Consider the following 22,377-nt stretch of genomic DNA (forward strand, 5'->3'; position numbering starts at 1 on the left):
AGCAGGTGAACATAAGTAAACTTTGACTTGAATCACTCTCAATTGCCCATGTTGAGGAAGAGGATGACGAAAGAGAAAGTGGCTGGCAGCTGCTGCTGGCAGCACCCCAGTTGTTCTTAGAAGAACATGGGGAAATTGGTGTCCTATGCCTCACATCACCCAGTTCCAAGTGAGAGCAATCACGGGGGGGGGGGGGGGGGGGGACATGAGCATGTGTGGTGCGCCTTCCCCCATAGATTGTATGGCAACACAGGAGGTCTTCCGTGTTGCCCTGCCAGCGGCATGTACCCTCCTTCACCCATGGAGCCAACATGGCATCATGTGATGGGAGTCAGTGGGCTCTGTGGGTAACTTAGGCTAAAATTGGCTCATGCCACTGATTTTAGCCCTTTGTGGAGAGTCTTTAACCCTCATGATTTCATGATTTTTAAGGGAGATTAAATGTCACAGAGATCTGAGCAAATCTGCAGTGGACTCCTCTCTCAAATATAACTTAATATGAAAGTAATTTAACAGCTCATTTTGTGCATAAAGTGAAGCAAGGTCTCCATTACAATTACAGAAATGTTGAATTTGAATCATATGCAGAGTTGGAGAAAAGCAATTTGAAGAGCTGTGGTTTATTATTTTTATATTAAAATAACTTTTTTGGCATCTCACATAATGTATTTTCTTGTTTATTTTTGTTACTTTGGGGGGGGGGGGGGAGATTGCTGAGAGATTGGCATAAAACTTGAAAAATTCCTGTCCAAATGTCTCTAAAAACATAATTTAAAAATATCGTTGAATAACAATTATGAAATCATTGGTTTATTATATTAATGAAATAACTATGTTCTCAATTTTGTTAGTTTTTACAAGTATCTTCATTATACCTTCTTAGTGCCTTCATTATACCCATAAAAGTAACTTGTTGAGGATAGCTAGCTAGTAGTTACATAACTAGTACTTGGTTTTCACTTTGACAAACTGATTTTGGTGCTCTAAGTGTGTTACTTTATTATAAGTGCTGGTGAGGTTGGACTCACACAGTACCCACACAATATACAGACAAAGACAGAGACCTCTCAGTATTGTACTAATATCACACATAACGTTTTCTGTGACAAATTGAGCTTTTTATTGACATATTAAAATATTTCACCATGGTAAAGAGAATTGGTTCTTGGTGATTCTTTATTATTATATTTTATTAAAAGAATTAAAATTCATCCATACATTGCAAAAAGTGCTGGTTGCCAAAACTATGACTACAAAAACAAAATAGCAGATATTTACATGATGTGAACTGATTGTATGAGCCTCCACTTATTTTATTTTTTATTTTGTTTCATTGGTTGTTTTCTATAACTCAATGCACCTTGATTTTTAAAGCCTCCAATTTCTAACACACTACTACCAGAGAAAGTCAAGGCAGCTCATTTCCATCCTTCGACATATTTCCATACGTATAAAACAGTTTGAGTGTATCAAGATAGGTTAATATGTATGGCACACTTTGTGCATGTTTTTTTGGTAGTGGATATTAAATTGACTTTGACCTTGAATGCTTTGGATTGTCATTGCTGTGTATCACCCAGTCAAATATGTAATTACCTGGTAAGGGGAAAACAAGTCTACCAGCAATACTTCTCCATTGATACTAGCATATAGATTTTAAGACATTGATTAATTGCATGGAATAAAACATTGAAATCTGTAAGATATGAGAAAGCTCTTGACCTCAGACAACCTTGCAATCTTTACACTTTTTAAAAGCTTAAATGGATAACGGCATTTCAAAGAATAAATAAAACTTGTTCTGATTCCAATTTCGATGAGTGAAATCCACTTTTTCTATAAAGTTGTAAATTAGGTGGTGTATGAATGAGAACTCCACTTATCCTATCCTCCAACCTGTAACAAAACATTAAGTGGAAGTTATAAAAATGAATTTTGTTCTATCATTTGCCTTTTTAAATAGACTTCCCTCCCCCAATTACTGGTACACTTTAACAAGTTTCAAATTTCACTAGAAAGGTTATATAGACAACTAGAAGTAAAACCTGAATTACACTATAGATACTTTTACACAGCTGTATTAAAATGACATTCCACCAAACATGTCTAGTTTGGCATATTGCTATTTTAAAGTGCTACAATGAACAATAAATAACTTCTATAAAAATTGGAGAGCCAGTGGTTTGAATGTTGGCCTATGGCTCTGAAGACCAGGGTCTGGATCCCCTGTCAGCCATGGAAACCCACTGAATTTTCTTAAGAAAACCCCATGATAGGGTCACATTATGGGTGACATAAGTTGGAAAACAACAAGGAATCACAAGACAGTGTGATTACATTTTGACAGCAACATTCAGATAACTTTGAGGAGAAGACAGGTCTTTTCAAGGGAACAGTCTACTTTTCACAAAAGGGTTTGATGTACATTCCTATTTTGCGAATATCTACCAGGATCTGGTAAAATTACACCCAGAGATAATTATCTGTATAATATAATTTTGGTCAAATTATAAGACTGTGACATAACAGCAACATTTTACTCCACTACTGAGATAAGATTCATTTACCTTGGCATCAGTTTGGAGAAAAGTGTATGGGGTACCTCTATGCACATATATATCTACATGTGTAGGCCCCCTTCAAACTGCTACCAATCATGACTCACACTAAGGATATCAATATCTAAAAGCAGAACTAGCCCACATATTCTCAATATTTGCTTCATTTATTTGGATATTCTTGTTAGAAAACAAAATTCACACATATCACATGGTGTGTACACTCTTATATAAATATATGATGTTGGCAGATATATAGAGTCATAGCCAGGAAAAAATTGTGTGGAGGGGGTTGAAAATGATTCAATTGCTAATGATCCACCTTTCTTTCTTTTTAGTGTCGATATCTATTCAGAGTTTGACTGACGCTTTTGTTAAAGACACTAGAGAAGTCAAGGTTTCTTCCATCCAAGTTGACACAAAGAAATCACAAAAGACTAATCCAACAGGCTTGCAAGTCCATGTGCCCAAAGTAGAAGCAACTTTTGCCATGGCAAGATATCCCATAACTGTTGATATTCCTCCACCAACCACGGAAAGGGTGGACTCTCTGTTTCATACCTCATCTCTGATGAAACTGACTTCAGATTCCAAACTGTCTAAAAGCTCTGTTTTGTCCAATGAAACAAAAAATACTATCCTGAACATCCATCCACATCAAAAGAGGAGAGGAATACCACAAAGGGTAGCTCATATCATCTCAGATTATAAACACAGTGATCAGTCATATATCACAGGGAATTCATCCAGACAACAAGAACTATATGCAAGGTTGTTCACTATAAGGCCTCGTGTTGTTGGACAGTCCCATAGCTCATTTGACATGTTGTCTTTGGGAAAGCAGTCAACTGGAACCTCAACTATGCAGACTGTATCTGTCCATGGATTTAAAGTGGGCCAACCACAGACATCAATTTTAACAACACCATTCACCTCCTCTTTCCACCTGAAAACTGCTTTTGCTAGTAGAATCCGCCCAGCAGGGATTTCCTCACAATCAAGGATTCCAGGGTGGACAGCGTTGACCAGAAGGCCTCAATCTTCAGCACCAAATCATTTGGTACTTTCCAGACCTATTTATAAATCTTTGCTTGTCAGGAAAATCACTTGTGAAGATATGCCATGTTTCAGCGGTGTGCACTGTGAACCAACAAAAGATGAGGCATTCAAATGTGGACCCTGCCCTACAGGTCATAGTGGTGATGGAATTCAATGTCATGGTAAGTAAAAGGAGAGAAAGGGGGTCCCTTACCCCCCCCCCCTCATTTCAGTGTTTGTGGCTTGGCATAACTATGTGGGGAGGGGGAAGGCTTATGCCATTTTAAATACTTTTGGGAGCATGGTACAGTGAGCTATGCAGTATCTTTGTGTGCAAAATTGGTTCATAGATATACCCCTGCAATGAATGACCGAGGATGCCAACACACTAAGTCACAACTTGGAGAAAACTGCAGTCTCCCAATAGGGCAATATTACTTCTTCTTCACCAGATATTAAATGGATGCTCTTTCATAGATCCACCACCCTGGCCACTCAATGCCCATGGAAGTACATACTAGCACTATTTTGCTGCTCTTGTTCAAGCAGGAAAGGTGGAGCAAGAATCACTCTCAGAATCGCCAGCATAATTTTGTTGGTGGAGTCTTACATTCATTTCATGATGAGTACTATCTTGACCACATATTCTAGTAAGGGTGTTTAGCATTACAGACATCCGATATATATTTAATACCTAGCAGCAGATCAGCAACTGCAGTTACAGTGAACTAGAATATATTTGATTTCCAAAACACTTTTATGTTTTGTTATACTGTATATCAATGGTAATTACTAGCAACAGTAATAATTATATTGGGCTTGTTTGTGAAGCTAACTGGGTACTCCTGAGAAATAAAGTATGCACCCCCCCCACACACACACACACACACACATTTTAATATCTGAACAACTAAAAAGTGAGAAAATACACAGACATATACTTTAGTTAAAGTGAAACAGTTGTGCTAATGAAATGAACTCATCTAGAAATAGTATTTTTTTTAAAAAAATACTTACATTCAAAAGGGTTCTCCATTATATAGAATAATGCCCCAGTAAAACAAAAGTAGGAAAATAAAACACAAAATTAGGGGAAAAAAATAAGCACATTAGTTGTAAGTTTCTATAACAGCTGACCAAATGCCCAAATTTAAGTTCATTTGTAAATTGCATCTGTATATCATACTTTCAAATGTTGTTAGATTTTTATTCATTGGATCACAGGAGGAGGAAAGAATATTTGTGGTAATGAAGTATCAATCTTTGAGCATTGAAAAGTGTGTGGAAAATCCACTTCCCTTGCAGTTTGTTAATTTCCAAGAAATATGTAGATGTTTTTTTTTTTTAAAAAAATGCATGTCCCTGAATATCCAATACCACATTTATTCATGGGATTACTTGCACTCATAATGTAGCTATTCTAGGACAGTTCCAAAACATATACATTAAGGAAGCATTAACAGTATTACATCTCTAACAATTTGCTGACAAAGAGCAATTTTGCTATATAAGATTTAGTTGGATATATATCGCCATATAACTTGTATATGGAAAAACCTATGGCCATTAACTACCCAATATTCTTCCATTCTTGATATATTATACATCAGGTGTGTGTGTGTGTTGGACACTCATTGGCTTCAATTAATGCTACTTAGGGCCCTTCTACACTGCCATATCATTCATGTCCATGAAAGATTCTTTACTTTGCTTTGCTCTTGTTACAGAGTGGGTGAGTGGACACTGCCGATGTCTGGTTATGGTAAACAGACAATCATACCAATGAAAAAATGGCAGTGTGTTCAAAATATCTCATTTGATTGCTATGAACGATATATGCCTAATAAGAAACTTTGGTCCAATGTGTCTCTTGTTTTGACCCTAGTGCTCTTATGGATCATATAGTAATATTTTGGCAGCTGCAACACAAGGCACTCACTTCAGGGAAATCACACAGCAGCAACCGCTGAGGGCAACTAATTGGTATGACGAAAAAGAGGGAGCAGACTCAACCAGCTACGCTTCATAGCAAAATTACATTGCAGAAAACTGAGCAAATAGTTAGTGTTACCAGCAATATTAAAGCAGTATAAAACTGGCATAAATGAGAATAGGTGCCATATGGCTATATGAAATGCATAATCACTGACAGACTGTATTATGCCAAATTATAACTTTGTTTTTGCATTCTAGCACAAGAATTCAGAAAAGAAAACTGACCTATCACCTGTTGTACATGTCTGCAGGGACATAATCATCACAGTATTTTATGATGAGGGAGACTGTTAATTTCACTGCTTAAATTAACACATGAATTAGACAGTTTAAAGGAGCACAGTGAAGTAATATACACAATTAAGAGTGGCTGGGTGCGTTCCTCTTTAGAAAACTGTCTGATAAAGTGTCAAATTGGATGTATCTTTTTATTACTGAATCTCTTGTGTTCTTAATATAGGTCAGAATCCTGTTGGGAAGTTATGCCTTTGTAAGTGGACTAACACCTGTAGAAATGAGAATTGGGCTGTTTTGTAACATCTATATCCAGTAAAGGGCTATTACATTACTATATAGGACAAACAGCAACTGATGGATGTCAGTCATTTTGTGCATTGGGAAACTGTTACTGGCATCCTATTATAAATCTTCACAATGTATTTATTTATTTATTTCATACATTTGTACACCGCCCTTCTCTCTCACACACACACACACAGGGGAGGGGGGGGGCAACTCAGGGCAGCTTCACAACAAGCTCTCATTCAAGTGCTAACCACAATTATAAAACATATTTTAAAATAGTTCAATTAAAATATTAAGAAACATTTCATTAAAATCACACCACTTTAAAATCAGTACCTGGGACAGACTATTGTCATACATATCACATTGAGTCTTATTCCCGATTGCTGCTGCTACTGCTCAAATGCTTGGTCCCATCACATTTTGAGTTTTTTTTCTAAAGGACAGGAGGGAGGTAGCCAATCTGATGTCACTGGGGAGAGAGTTCCACAGGCGAGGGGCCACCACTGTACTAAAAGAGTTTATTTGCTCTGCCACATAGCTAGTATATGGAAAGTTACATAACATACACTAGGATAGAGAATTTTGGCTACAATAATATTTGTATGAACAAACAAAACAGTCTTGGTATGTCTAAGCCTTTGTCTAAACCAGTGGTTCTTAACCTGTGGGCCATGGACCACCAGTGGGCTGCAAGGATGAAAATTTGGTCCATGAGCCTCCTATTTATTTATTTTATTTTATTTCCGTACCTTTCATGCTGCCTGCCACTCCTTCCCTGTCACTGACCAGCCCTGACCCCCTGGATAGACCACATCAGCTCTAGATTATTAAATATGGTTTTCTGTGGGTGAGCAAATCGCAACTACTGGATGACATATGTTCTGTATCAGAAACTACAGCTGATGTGCTCTATCCAATGCAATTTTCTGAATCAGCACTCCAAATAACCAAACCAAATCTAAAGTTGGCCAAAAACTGATTTTTAACCCTTTTGGTACTAATTTTGGAAAGTAGTCCCTGGTCAAAGTGGTCACTGATGAAAGTGGATTGTATTTTTATTTGAGTTCACAGTGCCATATAATTCAGTTCAATGTGGATTGTATACAGCAGTGGGGAAAGGGCCTAAATGCCTCTCACTGCTGAATCTTTCTGGAAGATTATTTATTGTAGTCTATGCTGAGGCTGTTCTTCCTGCTTTGAGAATCGCACACTTATTCTGATAGGAGAGGAGCAAGAGAAAAGAGAAAACCCATGAAGACTCGCTGCTATGCCTGCTATAGGCCCCTAACTGCCATGCTTGGAAGGGTTCTGATTTCCCTTGCAAGAACAGAGGCCTCAAGGAATGGAAACAAACTTCTATATGATACTGCAAAGAAACTCAAATTCTCCTACATTTGAGTCTGAATGTGGTAATAACAAATCAAGCTATAAAACCAGTGGTGGGAAATCAATCTCGCAAAAGCACAAGGTATGTTGCTACTTTGAGCTGATTCAGCTGTGACAGAAGGCAGAGATGATGCACCCACTGAAGTGTCCCCTATAACCTCCATCTGAAGTCAGGGCTTTGGTTCTGTGTACAGGGCATATATGCAAGAGATGTTTTTTGTTAACTTTCCTGGCTAAATCTGATGCTTTCAATGTAGAGCTCTCACACCCAGCTGAGTGAAAAGTAATCAAATGTAAAAACATACATTTGTTATTGTCTTGATTTTTATTGTGAGAACCTCTTATGAAATGGGATGACAGATGATAGCACCCTCTTCTCACAGATAGAGATAAAAATCCATCAGAAAGGGGGGGGGGGGGCTGATATAAACAAATATATCAAATATATCAGAAGAATATCTGCAGTATTTTTCAGTCAATAACAATGCTTCAGGTCTGCTTACAAAATAAATAAATACATATAATCACAACCAGGCACCAATCAAGTTTCTCAAGTAGTTCCTGACACAAAAAAATCAAGAAAACAGTTAAAATCAATATTATATCTTCTGTAGCAGAAAATTAATCAAATAAAATAATATTACTACAAATACAAAGCAGTTGGAAAATTCAGTAGGTTTACAGCAGGGATAGGCATCCTTTGGCTGGCTCTATACTGTAGAGTTAATGCAGTCTGGCACCACTTTAATGGCCATGGCTCAATGCTGTGGAATCATTTAAGTTATAATTTTATAAGGTATAAAGCAATAGCATCCCTGAGATAGACATTGGTAGATAGATAGATGATAGATAGATATCGAAGAGGCTATTGACATGGGAATGCCAGTGTTTGCTTTTTTAGATAATAGGGATATGCAATCCATAAAAATGGTTCAAAGGTCATTACAAAACTGAGGGGTGTTGGCATTTAGTTTCTAAAGTGTTTCTAAAGAATATTTAGTGAAAAATCCATTACTATAACGAGAGTAATGAAATTTTGTTACTATTTCATTATAGTAATTGCACATGCACATAATTGCTATAATTGCAGACACTTCAGGGGCTTATTTCTCCCTCGTTTTTACAGCTATTGGGGTGAAATTCACTACAATGGTATAAAAGCATTTACCATTCTTAGTCCACCAAATTTCAGAACGTTTCACTTATCCATGGACTTTCGGGGAATTTTCAAGGTTTTTAGAAACAACATTTGTTTAATAATAAAGAAAATATGTTCCTAGTTTGAAAGTATTATTTCCTGTTTAATTGTGTAGTCCTTACTTTGACAGTAGTAATTCCATACTTGGAACTTTGTTTTTGCACCAAAAACTTTGCTAAATGGTTGGATTATGATGTTAAATCAGTGGACTGGATAGTAAAATGTGCTATAACATGATGTTTCTCAGTTTAATAAAAGTTTAAAAAGTTTTTGCAGTTTAATAAACTTTCACCATGTTTTGATGATAGAACCAATTAGGAAATTTATAGCCTGTGAGTACTTCTTGTCTAAGAAAACCCTATGTAATATGTGTTATTGTCAAAACTGACAGGTGACTTGAAGGTATATAGATAAACATATCACATTTCTATAGCCTTCCATTGCTTTCTCTCAAATGTTGTTCAAAATTGGACACATTTTCTGGTCATCCATGTTGTTGTTATTTTTTATTTTCCCTTCTGGAGCCCCCAGTGGCACAGTGGGTTAAACCCTTGTGCTGGCAGGACTGAAGACCGACAGGTTCGAAACCAGGGGGTTAAACCCTTGTTCCAGCAGGAATGAAGACTGACCAGGTAGCAGGTTCGAATCCAGGGAAAGCGCGGATGAGCTCTCTCTATCAGCTCCAGCTCCTCATGCGGGGACATGAGAGAAGCCTCTCAAGGATGATAAAAACATCAAATCATCCGGGTGTCCCCTGGGCAACGTCCTCACAGACGGACAGTTCTCTCACACCTGAAGCGACTTGCAGTTTCTCAAGTCGCTCCTGACACAACAAACAATTTTTTTCCTTTTCTGTATTTTTCATTTATTTTACTTCTAGACTCTATTCCAGCTTTTTATTTTTGGTTGGGTTGCAATCAAAATATTCTCTCATGTTGATGATGGTCTCTCAAGATTCAATTAGAGAGAGTTTTTGAGTAACTACCACACCATGAACATGCAGCAGGCTGTAATTACTGCCACAACTGCAGCTCCAGGCATCCACTCCAGAAAGTTATTAAACTGTAGAGGTGCACCTCTTATCCTCAATGATTGAGCCACCACTACCACCAAGTGTATACTGACCACAGTTTGGAGAGACACTGCCATTAAGATAAAATGCATCATTTTAATGAGTAGGTGTATTTGAACTCTCTCACTTTAAAGAAGTGGAACAAATTGGCACCCAGTACTTCTACAGAACTACTGTGAATAGCTACAATAACAGGAGAAACATTCAGAATGTTTGAATTGAACCACAGTAACAGAAATGGAAATTAGCAGCAGAGTGGAGTAAAGATTAGGAAAGACAGAAATTGCAAACATGGTTTTTTGATTGATCTCTCCAAAAATCATGGGACTTCTTCACACGGACTATTTTTCTGTGGCGGTAAGGGGTTTTTTGCAGTTTTGCCATGGAGCTCACTGGCTCCCATCCAAGAGAAGCACTTCTGTGACCAACCTGCCAACTTCTCTCCCCCCCCCCCCCCCACCGGCTGCTGTCAAAAAATAGCTGGCGGTGAAAGACAGAAGGCATCTTGTCTTTCCATAGAAATCTACTGGTCAAGCTGGCTGCCTGACGCTTCCCCCTGTGCGATGAGGTAGAAGGGAAGCCAAGATGGTGCAAGGCATAGCATGACAGGTCCTTATGCCCCATTGGCAGGCACTGCTGGAAACGCCACAGTCTGTGGCAGTACTTGGCAATTCCAGTGGCATGTGTGAGGAGTCCATACATAGTCACAGAAAACAAGAATGAAGAACACAGTGATTAAATAGTATTTTCCTGTACTCATGTTACAAATCAATTAATCTCTAGGAAATGCCATCTTTAAAACATGATGTTATTATGAGTTAATCATGTATTTGTACTGAGAGGTACCGTTTTAAATTGAGAAATTTATTATTTTTAAGTAATTCTATTCTTTACGACCATATGGGCTAATAGTTGTTAATATTCCTTCTTCTGTGTTTATGCAGACTTTTTTATTTGTACATTTCTTTAAAGTTTGCTCACAAGGGTAATTTAGCGTTAGTTAAAATTACAGCAAGAAAATAACAGATCGATCTCTGCCCCCTGAATGCTCAACATAGATCTGAAGAAAAACAACCCCAATATCAAAACTAGCACACACATCTAATAAACACCTCCATACATACATTCTGCCACTTCTCTCAATTTATCTATTGATCTTCCACATAGTGTGAAATCCATGGTTTCCAAAACATATTCCCAACTGCACAGAGGCCCACTTCTTTAACAGAAAGATAATCCATCAACTACCCTTACTACGAGCTGTCCACAACATTAAAACCTTTCCCTGGTTTCTAAAGGTTCAAAGTTTATAGAACTGTAAAAATAATGAAACCAGAGTAGTAAATACAGGCATACACGATCAAAACATTCCACTCTTCCAAGAACAAAAAATCCTCAATTGATTTTTTAAAGTTTGAAATCCCTGGATAGACATAAATTGATGCATCAGTAATACAAATTTCGGTCTATAACTGAAATGCTTCTCTTCACTTTCTTTGAACTTTTCATGCAAGTAACCTTCTCCATCAATCTGTTATTTTTAATTTGATGTTTCCTAGTTCTCCCCTGCCACGAGTTGTTCTGATTGTGCCCCCCTCCAACCATTCCCAATTGCATGCTTTCTGAAGTATGTGAATGGTGTTATCATGAGTTTCCCATAGAACTACACTTGCTGTAAACATTTCTATAACGTTGAGCACTTGGCACTGATCACAAGACTATATATAACAAAGTGCTTAGACCCAACTCAATACAATAAACATTAACATTCGATAATTATAGAATAAAGAGGAAGCCTAAAGCATGATGACATAGGGAGTTATGAGTGCATAACCACCATAGTTATTGTGATGGCACACCAGGAAGATCTAATGAGAAACCTAAATGTGTCTGGCTATTTTCCCAGTGACCATCGATATGCCCTAATTACTATAATTCCCCCAAAATAAAACTCTATAAACAAGATTAAGTTTAACAATTGTTTACTAAATAATCAAGGTGAATTACAACAATGTACAAAGGTGTGAATCTGAGGTAAAAAACAACTATAATTTCTATGAGGTAAATACTCTATAAACTCTGGGGTATGTACTATCTAAACTATCTATAACTATCTATCTATAGGGCAAATACTATCTATCTATCTATAAACTCTAAGGCAAATACAAACTATCTATCTATAAACTCTAAGGCAAATACAAACTATCTATGAACTCTCTATCTATAGGGCAAATATGTATTATAAACTTTAGGGCAAATACTATCTATAAGGCAAATACGTGATTAGGATGGCCTGTTCAAATTGCTAGGCCAGACCAGACACTATCTGGCAACTTTCTATAAGCTAAGACTAACAAAGAATGGGAAACGAAGTTCTATAACCAGCCCATTCTGGCTCTGAGTCAGAATGGGCTGCACCAACCGAACTCGGCCTCTAGGGGGAACCTAAGCTCTCCCCTAAACTTGGTAAAATGGAACAGTCCAACTAAGAAATAAACAGGTCGAGACATCACGGTTATTGTGATACTCAGTGCCTCCTGTCCCATTTACTAGGCAGTAGGTGCTGTGATCAATGGGGGTCTGTTTCCTTATTGATCAGAAAGCAGGGGACTGACAGCCAACCTTCTCTCATGAGCAATGTCTGGTGTGGTAAGCAGAAGGTGGATTCTTGTTGCTTTTCCATCTTGTGCTAGAGATTGCTCATCTTGTGCTAGACATTACTCAATATAGTGAAGGAGGGACTCCAGATGTTTCTAGATCAATGGACTACAGACCACTGCTGCTCTCTGCTAAGTGGGGTTTGGGGACTTTCACAGTCTTCATATATATCCTCTATAATATGGCTATGTAGGGATCATGAATAAAAATAGTCATAGCTGTGTAATTCAAGTTTTCAACACATTTGAAACTGCATAGCACAATTTTGGACAACAGAAATGCTAGCAGTTGAAAAAATCTTAACCAGATATAGAAAAGATTTTAAAGTATGCACTAGACAAATGCTTAGATGTGCTAATGCTTTTCTTTTGTTTGGAGCATGGCCTTTGATCAGAGTAGAAGGTTTTAAAACATGAAATTGTTTGTGTGCTCCAGTTCCTAATAAAATTAGCTTTTCAATCATGATTAATGGTTTCCCCAAGATCACATGGCCAGTATCAGCACCTTAACATTGAACAGGAAACAAGGAATCAGTGCTCCTCTCTTTATTATTGAAGTGACAAACTTGTCTGTATCATGATCGTCACTGACTGGGCATTCCTCTTTGCATCTTACTAGTTTTGACCTATAAGCTATTCTCTTACAATAGTGTCCTCCTTCTGCCATCTGCTCTGAGAGTTGTTAGGAGTTTCTTTTCGAGCTGGCCAATCAGGCTGCTTAGCGGACTTCATGGGGCTCTTTGGATAGCTGAAGGTTTCTCTCTGGTCCACCAGAGTGTGGACCAGAGTGGAGTGTGGCCTTTTTATATCACATTCTCTATTTGAACTTTTTCACTCATTTTTCCTTTGTTGAAATGAGATGTTTGTGTTCTGTGCTGGATTTCTCATGCTTTGTGTGACTGCACATTGCTGCTAGCCAATTGGACTGAGGAAGATTTTTACTACTATTACTACTACTACTACTACTACTAATAATAATAATAATAATAAATTTATTACCCATCTCTCCTTGCAACTCAAGGCAGAATACAACATAATTAAAACAAGAGATAAAACACTATTAAAAGACACAACAAAATATACAGAGTTAAAATACAAATTAAAATCTATTTATAAAGTGCAGATTAAAATTTCCAACTTAAAATTGGCTGGGTAAGTCTGCCGAAGAGATGAGTCATCAATTGTGTCTTAAATTCTAACAGAGGATCTAGCTTCCTAACAGACTTCCAACAGTCTTGGGACAGCTCATGAAAAGGTCCTCTGGTCAAGTCTGGTTCTGGCAGGCTGGATTAGATGTTCCCCCAGAAAAACCCCAGTGTTCATTACGGGTGATCCTGTAGGTGACCTGGACCTAAGCTATGTAGGACTTTAAAGGTCAAAAACAACACTTTGTACTTTGCCTGGAATAGGACAATTCACCTTTATTGTGAGAATGGTTTTGTCTCCTCTATGGCAATGCCTAACCTATTGCTATATGCACATAATTAATGTTTTAGGGTTGGGATTTTGTTTTCATTGAAATAAACTAAAGGACAACAATTTAACAGTAACAACTAAGCAAAATTCAATTCCTAACTTTCTAATATTTATAAATAATAAAATTCTTGGCATATGAAGTCTTCTGGGTGCTGTAAAATACAGGAAATAAAGGGAGAACATACAGGATGAATACAGTAAAATTCATAAGTAACAGCAGTTGACTGACATGAAAACAAGTAGTGTTTCATCATTATGAGCTTAGGCAAAAATAATTGAATTTTGTTCATAATTCTTTTCCTCTCCTGAAATGTATGTCATGTGGTGACATATTTACAATGGAATATCCAGATGTACAAAGATTATGACTATAACTATGTTGCCCAAAGGAAAACTAAAATGAGATAACTTTTCATGTCTGAGATAAAGTGGTTCACTAGACTCAGTGATCTAAAGATGAGTAATAAATTCAAATGTTTTACTCAAATGGGTCTTGCACCTCTCATCTTTATTCATTGCAGCTTTGACCTGCTTTGCCTTCAGGGTCTGAAACTGCCTCATATGACTCTTAAAACATTGTGATCAAAGAAAATACCCTTCAGTTATATTGCTAATGTTTATTAGGATCACTAGCCACTATTGGGGGAAAGCCACCATTCATTTGCTACAGTTGTATCAGCTATCATTAAAGGTTCCACTCCATAAACCATATAATATGGAATGCCTCTTTGAATTGTATCATACCTTTAAAATATTGAGAGTCACTAGGCTTGTCCACTGTTGAAAAACATGAGACTTTATTTGATCATGTAATTATGGGAGATGCTGAAAAATAATTTATTTACTATGCCTATTATCCACCAAGCACCACTTTTGCACAATTTACTTTGATTCTACGTAGTGATTGCATGGCAACAGTACTTGATGGGACTGTGATCAGTAATTATATGACACTCTCTAATGAGGTCTGTTTAGAACAGGTTGTTTCTTACTTAATTGTTTAATTAGGTGAAGTCAAAAATGGAATATGGCTTCACATTTACCGGAAACCATCCAGTAGAACAAATTGAATTTTGCATACAGTAGATGATTTTAATTTTGTTTGTCTCATGTTTCAATAATAACTCCACATTTAAATAGATGTTATTCAAGCTATTTGTATTTCTGAATGCCAAACTGGAGGAAAACACACAGCACTGATTTTTGTGAGTGCCTCGGGGATTATGAAGCACAGGCATGGAAATATGGCATTGTTTTGGTTCTTATGTATTGCTATCAATATTTAAATACATATTCAAAACATTTCAAAGTCATTTAAAAGATGTGTAGTTTTACCTGGATGTAAGCTATATAGAGTTCATGGAGTTGTCATATACTAACTGTTGAATTGCATCCTTGTCATAGTTCAGCAGTTTTGTTTAGATGATAAATAAAACAATTCATTCAATTCCCCTTAGCAGTAAAATTCAACTCCTATCAGTTTGCAGTGGAAACAAATTGGACTCACACAGAAATAAGGTTTTGGTTTCTACCTACTTGAGTATGTAGAACATCCTAGGTATGAAAATGTATATAAATTGATTCATTAAAAGAAAACGTGTTTTAAGAAGTCTTGATACAATCTTGAAAAATATGGGGTTCCATTTTCATGGCACGTTCACAATAGTTGTTTAAGAAATTTTACAGTCATTTCTTTTGCTTGGAGACAGAAGTTTAGAAACTTTTCGCATTCTTTTCCCTTTTGGGATGGGAATGAGATTGCTCATACAAAATAATTAGCATTTCAGGACCAGTTCTGATATGCATAATATAGGGATGAGTCAAGCGATATTGGAATCTTCTAGACTTTTGAGGACCAAGATGTCAAGAATGTCTGGAATGTCTGTGGTTCATTGTCATCACATATTTTTTTCCTTCCAGCCTAGAATCTAAATAACAGGACATTTCTGATCCTTTTTGCATTATTTATAGGTTTCATCAATAGAAGAAAATGACATTAACAGCTAGAAAATCAGATCTGTACATCCATGATAGGGCAGTTCAGAATCATAAGAACTTGAACCATGATGCCTAGCCATCTGTAACGTGCTGGATATGCTTTGAGGCCCCCTTGGAATTTGGCCATAAGCCATGCAACAGCTGACATCTTAGAGCCAGATTCCAATAACACATTAGTTATATGGACCTCATCACATTAAGGCTGGGATTCACCACACCCGGCTGAGGGTATGGGTAGCCTATTGCACCATATCACCCACCTTCTTCATGTCTGAAAGACAGAACTCGTAACAGAGGGGTTAACTCAGTAGCCTTTTTGCCGATTGATTCAAATCATTTAAATAACAATTGCATATGACTCTAACCCCCTCTCGCACTTTCATTTTATGCTACCCTGAAACTGCACCCATTTTCCTGCTTCTGTCAAACTACTTTCAGGGCCCTTCCAGAGAAGATCAAATTGCAAAAGGAACCAGGATTTAAAATACTGGTTCCTTTCATGATTTAGGCAACACAGCATCCCCAAACACGAGGTTTTCCCTGGGGGGGGGTCATCAAGCCAGCCCCCAGCCCTCCATTTCCCCTCTAAACTTACCTCAGGGGCCTGGCTATGTCTTCAGGTCCCTCAGAGAAAGTCCATGATGGGTTGGGAGCTTTGGAGAGAGGAGGAGGGATTTCAGGAGCTTTCTCGAAGGGGCTTGAGGATGCAACCAGATACCCCAGTAAGTTTAGAGGGAAACAGGGGGCTGGGAGGAGAAGGTGGGAATGCTACCCTGCTCCTTCGGGCTCTTAGAACCCAAAGAACTGGGATAGCAATGAGGATTGGCCCTCAGAATCTCAGAAGGCAGTCTGAGAGTCAAGCTCCAAAGGCCCAACTCTTCAGCAATAAGATCCACATCTGTTGAGTGTTTTTTTTAATCCCAGTTTCCTCTGGATTAATTTGCAACCCATCACAAGTTTTGGGCCTGTGTGAAAGAGCCCTAATAGATTGAAGAAAATGTGAATGGATAACCAGCTATATTCACAGAGATTTCATGTGATCATGATGTCCCAATGTCACATGGAAAAAGCCTTTGGAAGTATATTTGGCTCCATTTTAGATTTCCAACTCACAGAGATCAAGGACAGCACTGGAATATGCCTGTGGGGAATGAGTGTGCACCAACAAGGCTCCTGAGTGTGTTTGGGTTGTATTGGGAGTGGGGTTTTGAAAGGGAGGATATTCTTTGCAGCCATAGTACATGCACAAGTACTCTGTGTGGTAAAATATAAGCCTGTGTAGTAGAATATAAACTAGTGGGATCCCAATTATAGTTAGCCTACTACAAACACCATATTTAATTTCTGCTGTTTTGTGCTTTTCTGTAACAGTTTGTGATCTGCCATGTCAGAACGGAGGGACATGTATCGCTCAAAACATCTGTTCCTGTGTTTATGGATTTGTTGGTCCCAGGTGTGAGACAAGTATGTATGGTCGTTATTAAGGCTTTTCCACATTTTAGAAAGAAATTAAAAAAATAATATGTCAGTGGAAATGGGAAGGTGGGCAAATAGCTCATGTTTTGTGAACTCTAGATATCCTCAAAATCTGCTCTACACAATAGAGAGATGCTATGGAGCAGCTTTCGGAAGCCACAAAAAGATCTCATCAAGCATTTGGAAATCCGCCTGTGCAGAGCTGGGCTGTATCCTGGTCTACTTATTTACATTCTTTTTCTTTTGAACAGGTCATTATTATTTTTCATCAAATTTAGCCTACAATGCATTAGGGAAGTGAAGTTATATTCAATGTACTGAAGACTAAATAACAACTTCACCCCTCCCCTGTTATGCTTTCCAAGAGCGCATTAGTAATGTAAAACATATGGACCTCTTTATTGGCATTTGTTGTGTAACCACACTAATGGTGGAAGAAGCTTTGTTTATGGCAATGCTTATGAAATTCAAGGCTATGCAAGCAAATGCATTAACGCTCCAAATATAAAAACAGGAAGAACCAAACACTGCCATTAAGATTCAAGCTATTATTCAGCACAGGCAGTAAAACATGTTCAATACATAGCCAGTAGCTTTAGAAATATGGTTCCATCAAAACTATTTATATCATAGTTGAGTATTTTATAATTTTAATGTCAATTTTTGAATGTTTATAATTGTTTTAATTGTTGTTTAACTATTATTGTTAATTTGATGTCCTGCATCTAATGGTTATCTATTGTAAGCTGCCCTTGGGGGTGAGAAGGATGGGTATAAATACTTGAAATAAATTGAGTAACAATTACAGGCAGTCCCCAATTTATGAATAAGGTTTTGTAGGTTTGTTCTTAAGTTGAATTTCTATGTAAGTTGGAACAAGTATATTTTTAAGTGTAATTCCAGTCAAAAATTAATTAATTTTATATCTATCTATATATGCATGCTTTGGATAGAATAGGGAAGGGTTAACTTCCCCATTGTATTTGTTTTGCTGTCTGTGCCCCTGTTCAGAAGACTTCACCTCACTTTCTGTCCCTGCGATAATTGGATTTTGAAAAAATTGTTTTGTTGTGGAAACAAGGGTTGGTGGGAAAGCTTCAGTAGAGACACCTTTTCCCCATGATAACTCTTCCAGGAGTTAATTTCTCTTCTGAGGGATAGATTTTGCTCATTACCTGTTATCTCACCCTTGTTCTTAACTATGAGATGTTTGTAAGTCAGATGTTTGTAACTCGGGGGCTGCCTGTATTACTGTGGTTTTGATAAACTCTTTGCACTGTGGTGGTTGAAGATAGATTGCCCTGATGTTTTTTTCCCCAGGGGTTTTTATATGTGTAGAATATTATAAAGATTTCTCTGTATAAGCTAAAGGTTGGAAAAGAGCAGCCACAGAGATACATGCAATCCTCAAGGTTCTTTTTGCCTTTCAAGCCTCTGAAACTCCTGTTGGCCGACCATTTTCTGTGTATATGTGTGTGTGTATTGCTTCTCCTATAAGCCACCACACTTTTTGAATGAATATAATACTTGACTGCATAGTTTCACGTCATGGGCAACTTGTAAGTGTTTCCCCACCTCAAAACCAAACTTTTCATTTCTTTTTGGCAGTCTTTGTGTCTTTGGTGGGCCCCAAGGTCAGACAATTGGGTCCATGATCTTCAAAAGTTAGCTAAAGGAAGACAGTGGCAGATCACCTCTAAGTATTCCTTGCCTAACAAAACACTATGGAATTCTCAAAGTCATCTTGAAGGAACATATTTATATCATAGCCTATTATATGAAAACCTACATAGCCTATTTTGAAACTTATTTAGCCTATTGTATAGCCTATAGATTCACTGAGATCATAGGCCAAAACTGAAAATGCATGTTAGTGAATCATCTCCTTTAATCCATATACAAAATGGTGTAATGTTCCCCTCAAGATGTTATTGTCTTGTGGAAATCAAGTAAACCCTGATATAACTTTTTAATTAAAAAAAACTCCAAACCATTAACTTCAGTTTTTTTTAAAAAAAATGAAGGTCTTACCTAATATCTCAATGTTAGTGTTAATGCCAAAAAGCTTGAGGCTGTTTCACTTGCTGCTCCATATTGTGACTGGCACAGTTTAAACCAAAATAAAATGAAATGAAAATTTAGAAATTAAAGAGTAAATATTAATACTTTGCAGAGCTAATCTTGGCCTCCTCTGTTTTTCAGTGATATGTAACAGGCACTGTCACAATGGGGGGAAATGTGTAGCACCAGATGAATGTGAGTGCAAGCCAGGATGGAACAGCCCTTTCTGCGAGACAGGTAAACACATAGAGGACCTTCCCTCCCCACATGACTGAAGGTCCAGAAACCACAAGGGTCCTGCAGCTTTTTTCTGGGCCCAACAAAAGCTTTTTTTAAAAAAAAAAATCTCCACAATTGCATTGCAGACATTACATATTTTGGTCAAGATATAATGGAATACAGTGGTACCCTTGCTTTCCCTCCTCCTTGACTTCCTGTTTCCTGAGTAGGAAATGTTATTACTTTGACGATATATGTGGAGTATCTTCCATAAGCTTTTTTTTTTTTTTAAATATATCTTTATTGCAAAAATTTTCAACACATGTATAAAAAACATCCAAAAGTGGTGGGTATTCTCCTGCCCCTATTTTAATTGATGCCTCTTTGCTCCTGCTATTTAAGATCCTTGCAGTTCTGGCAGCTGGTTGTACATCAAACTAGACGTGACATTATTTAACATCAATACATGGTGATTAAATGAGAATGACAAAAGCTCTTTTAGACACAGTTCTCCTTCCCAAATAACGTGACACCATTTTTTTGTCCTTTGCTTTTTCTGGACCAAACTCATTTAGGGCCCTTCTGCATATACATTATAACCTGGGTTAAATTGGGCTAAAGTTGAAGTGGCTAAATGATGTTTAGCCAAAATGCCAGGAGGAATTGGATTAAAGACTGGAAAACATGTGTTTAAAAGCTGCCCTTTAAACCTAGTTCCTCCTGAGAAGCACACACATTTTTACATGCCTGTGTAAAAATGCAGACATAGAGAACACATGTTTTCCTTCCTTCCCTCCAGTCTGGACTCCCTCCTGCCCCCCAATTCCCCCTCAATTTACGGTGGAAGCCTTCCATGCAGGCCTGAGGCCTTTGCAGAGGAAAATGGAGGGCAGGGAGGGGGAGGTGGGCAGTCCCAATGCCCACTCCTGCTTATCTCAGATCAGCAGGGGTGAGTATCTGGATATTGCTCCTGTAAAAGTATGGGGTTTAGGCCAGCTATGTGGCCTCTATCCCAAGAGGAAGTGAGATTTAAAATCCCAATTCCTCTTGGGTTTCTTTCTTCTTCTTCTTCTTCTTCTTTTTTTTTTTTTTTTTTTTTTTTGCCTGTCTGGAAGGGTCCTTACTCAAATGTCCTGGGCCTTATACTGCTCAGGATTTCAAATCCTCCATTTATTCATTTGGCAAGTAAGGATGAAGTAAACTGGACAGGTATGCATGGATGAATGGATCCCCCCCCCCCCCCACTATTCTGCATGCATCAGTTCCATTTCTTACCTTTATATCTTCAGTGCAATGGTCTGAGCATATTCAGTTGAATACATTTAGAATTATTCCTATAATCAGAACACTATTTCACACAAATATCTTGAGTATCTGCTTATCATGTTTTGGTACGACATAAAAGGCCTTAGTGTCAGTCATATCAAAAAGCCATTAGTTATTAGTAAAACTGAGGAACCTCTGGCAAAACCATTCTCTGAATCCCTGGGGAGCAATTTCCAGTAAGTGTGGGGCAATACTGATCTAGACAGTTGCTTTGCCTAACCATAAAGCAACTTCCTATATTCCTAAGCTATGACTTTGAACTCTGCTTCAGAACTTCAACACAGTAATGCCACATACTTGGTAATATATCAAGCCAAACAGAACACCCCTCTGAATGAATGCCTGTATTTGCAATCTGTCAAGACCCCTTCTGTAGACTTGACAGGTCACAATGTAAGAAGGACGGGCTGTGATCAAAGCTCATGAGCTGTGCAGTCTTGCTGCATAGTATAAGCCATATATCTTGAGGTATTGCGATTAGCTCTTCAATATGCCTATTCAGATTTTCCATAACAGTATTCTAAATTTACTACATATAAATCCGGAAAAAAATTAGACAAACATTTACATGTATCAATTTATGCCTAATTCATTTCAGTAATAACTAATAGATACACCTTTCTCAGGAATGTCCCTACTGAGTGTAAGCTATGTATATATTTTTCTCCACTTATTCTAATTATTGATTTCAAATGAGGATTGATTAACACTGGCCATCACACATTTTGGGAGCTCAAATGTTATACCTGTTTCTGGGCATATTTGACTTGCTGATTCCAAAATTGGCACTAGTTCCCTATTAGTTCTAGTTTCTGAAATACAGAATATATTCCATATATTGGTGGTTCTCAGCCTGTGGGTCCCCAAGTGTTTTGACCTACAACTCCCAGAAATCTCAGCCAGTTTACCAGCTGGTAGGATATTTCAGAATTAAAAGCCAAAACATATACTATCTGCTCACCCACAAAAAATCATGATAACCATATCTAAGAAATTGTAGCTGGTGTGGTCTATCCAATGCAGTTTTCTGAATCAGCTCCCCAAATAGCCCCAGGAATATCCCTAAACACCAAGACATTAATAATTGTTTTTGTTGGGCTATGTTCTCTCTCTTTCTCTCTGTCTGTGTGCATGGAAGCTTAGTTCTAAACTATGTACAAGGGGAGAATCCAATACAGTTCTTGTTTTTTCCCCAATAATTGCATACACACCCACTTAGACATGAACAGGAATTCTCTTGAAAGTAGAGTCTAGGTGGATTATACAAACCACTGATCTAGACAGTTTAGTCCAATAGTGGAATGCAGTCTACTCATGCTTCCATGGGCTACTGCTTGTACAACTGGAAATTGCTGGTATATAGTCTGCCTCCACAAATGTTGCCTTAGA

At 37.6% G+C, this 22,377-nt stretch overlaps 1 protein-coding gene across 7 annotated transcripts in view; it reads left to right on the top strand.

Moving 5' to 3' along the window:
* LOC132766860 (von Willebrand factor D and EGF domain-containing protein-like) overlaps positions 1–22,377 on the top strand; it is a 324,994-nt gene that overhangs the window by 238,651 nt on the left and 63,966 nt on the right. For 6 of the 7 annotated variants that reach the window (XM_067472855.1, XM_067472890.1, XM_067472876.1 and 3 more), the window contains 3 exons: positions 2,897–3,778; positions 17,278–17,370; positions 19,585–19,680. In XM_067472855.1, the coding sequence (XP_067328956.1) occupies positions 2,897–3,778; positions 17,278–17,370; positions 19,585–19,680 (1,071 nt within the window). The remainder of the gene's footprint in view (positions 1–2,896; positions 3,779–17,277; positions 17,371–19,584; positions 19,681–22,377) is intronic. The other variant, XM_067472881.1, reaches the window with a different exon arrangement.

The sequence above is a fragment of the Anolis sagrei genome, chromosome 1 (genome assembly GCF_037176765.1).
Source record: "Anolis sagrei isolate rAnoSag1 chromosome 1, rAnoSag1.mat, whole genome shotgun sequence".
Taxonomy (NCBI): Eukaryota; Metazoa; Chordata; class Lepidosauria; order Squamata; family Dactyloidae; genus Anolis; species Anolis sagrei.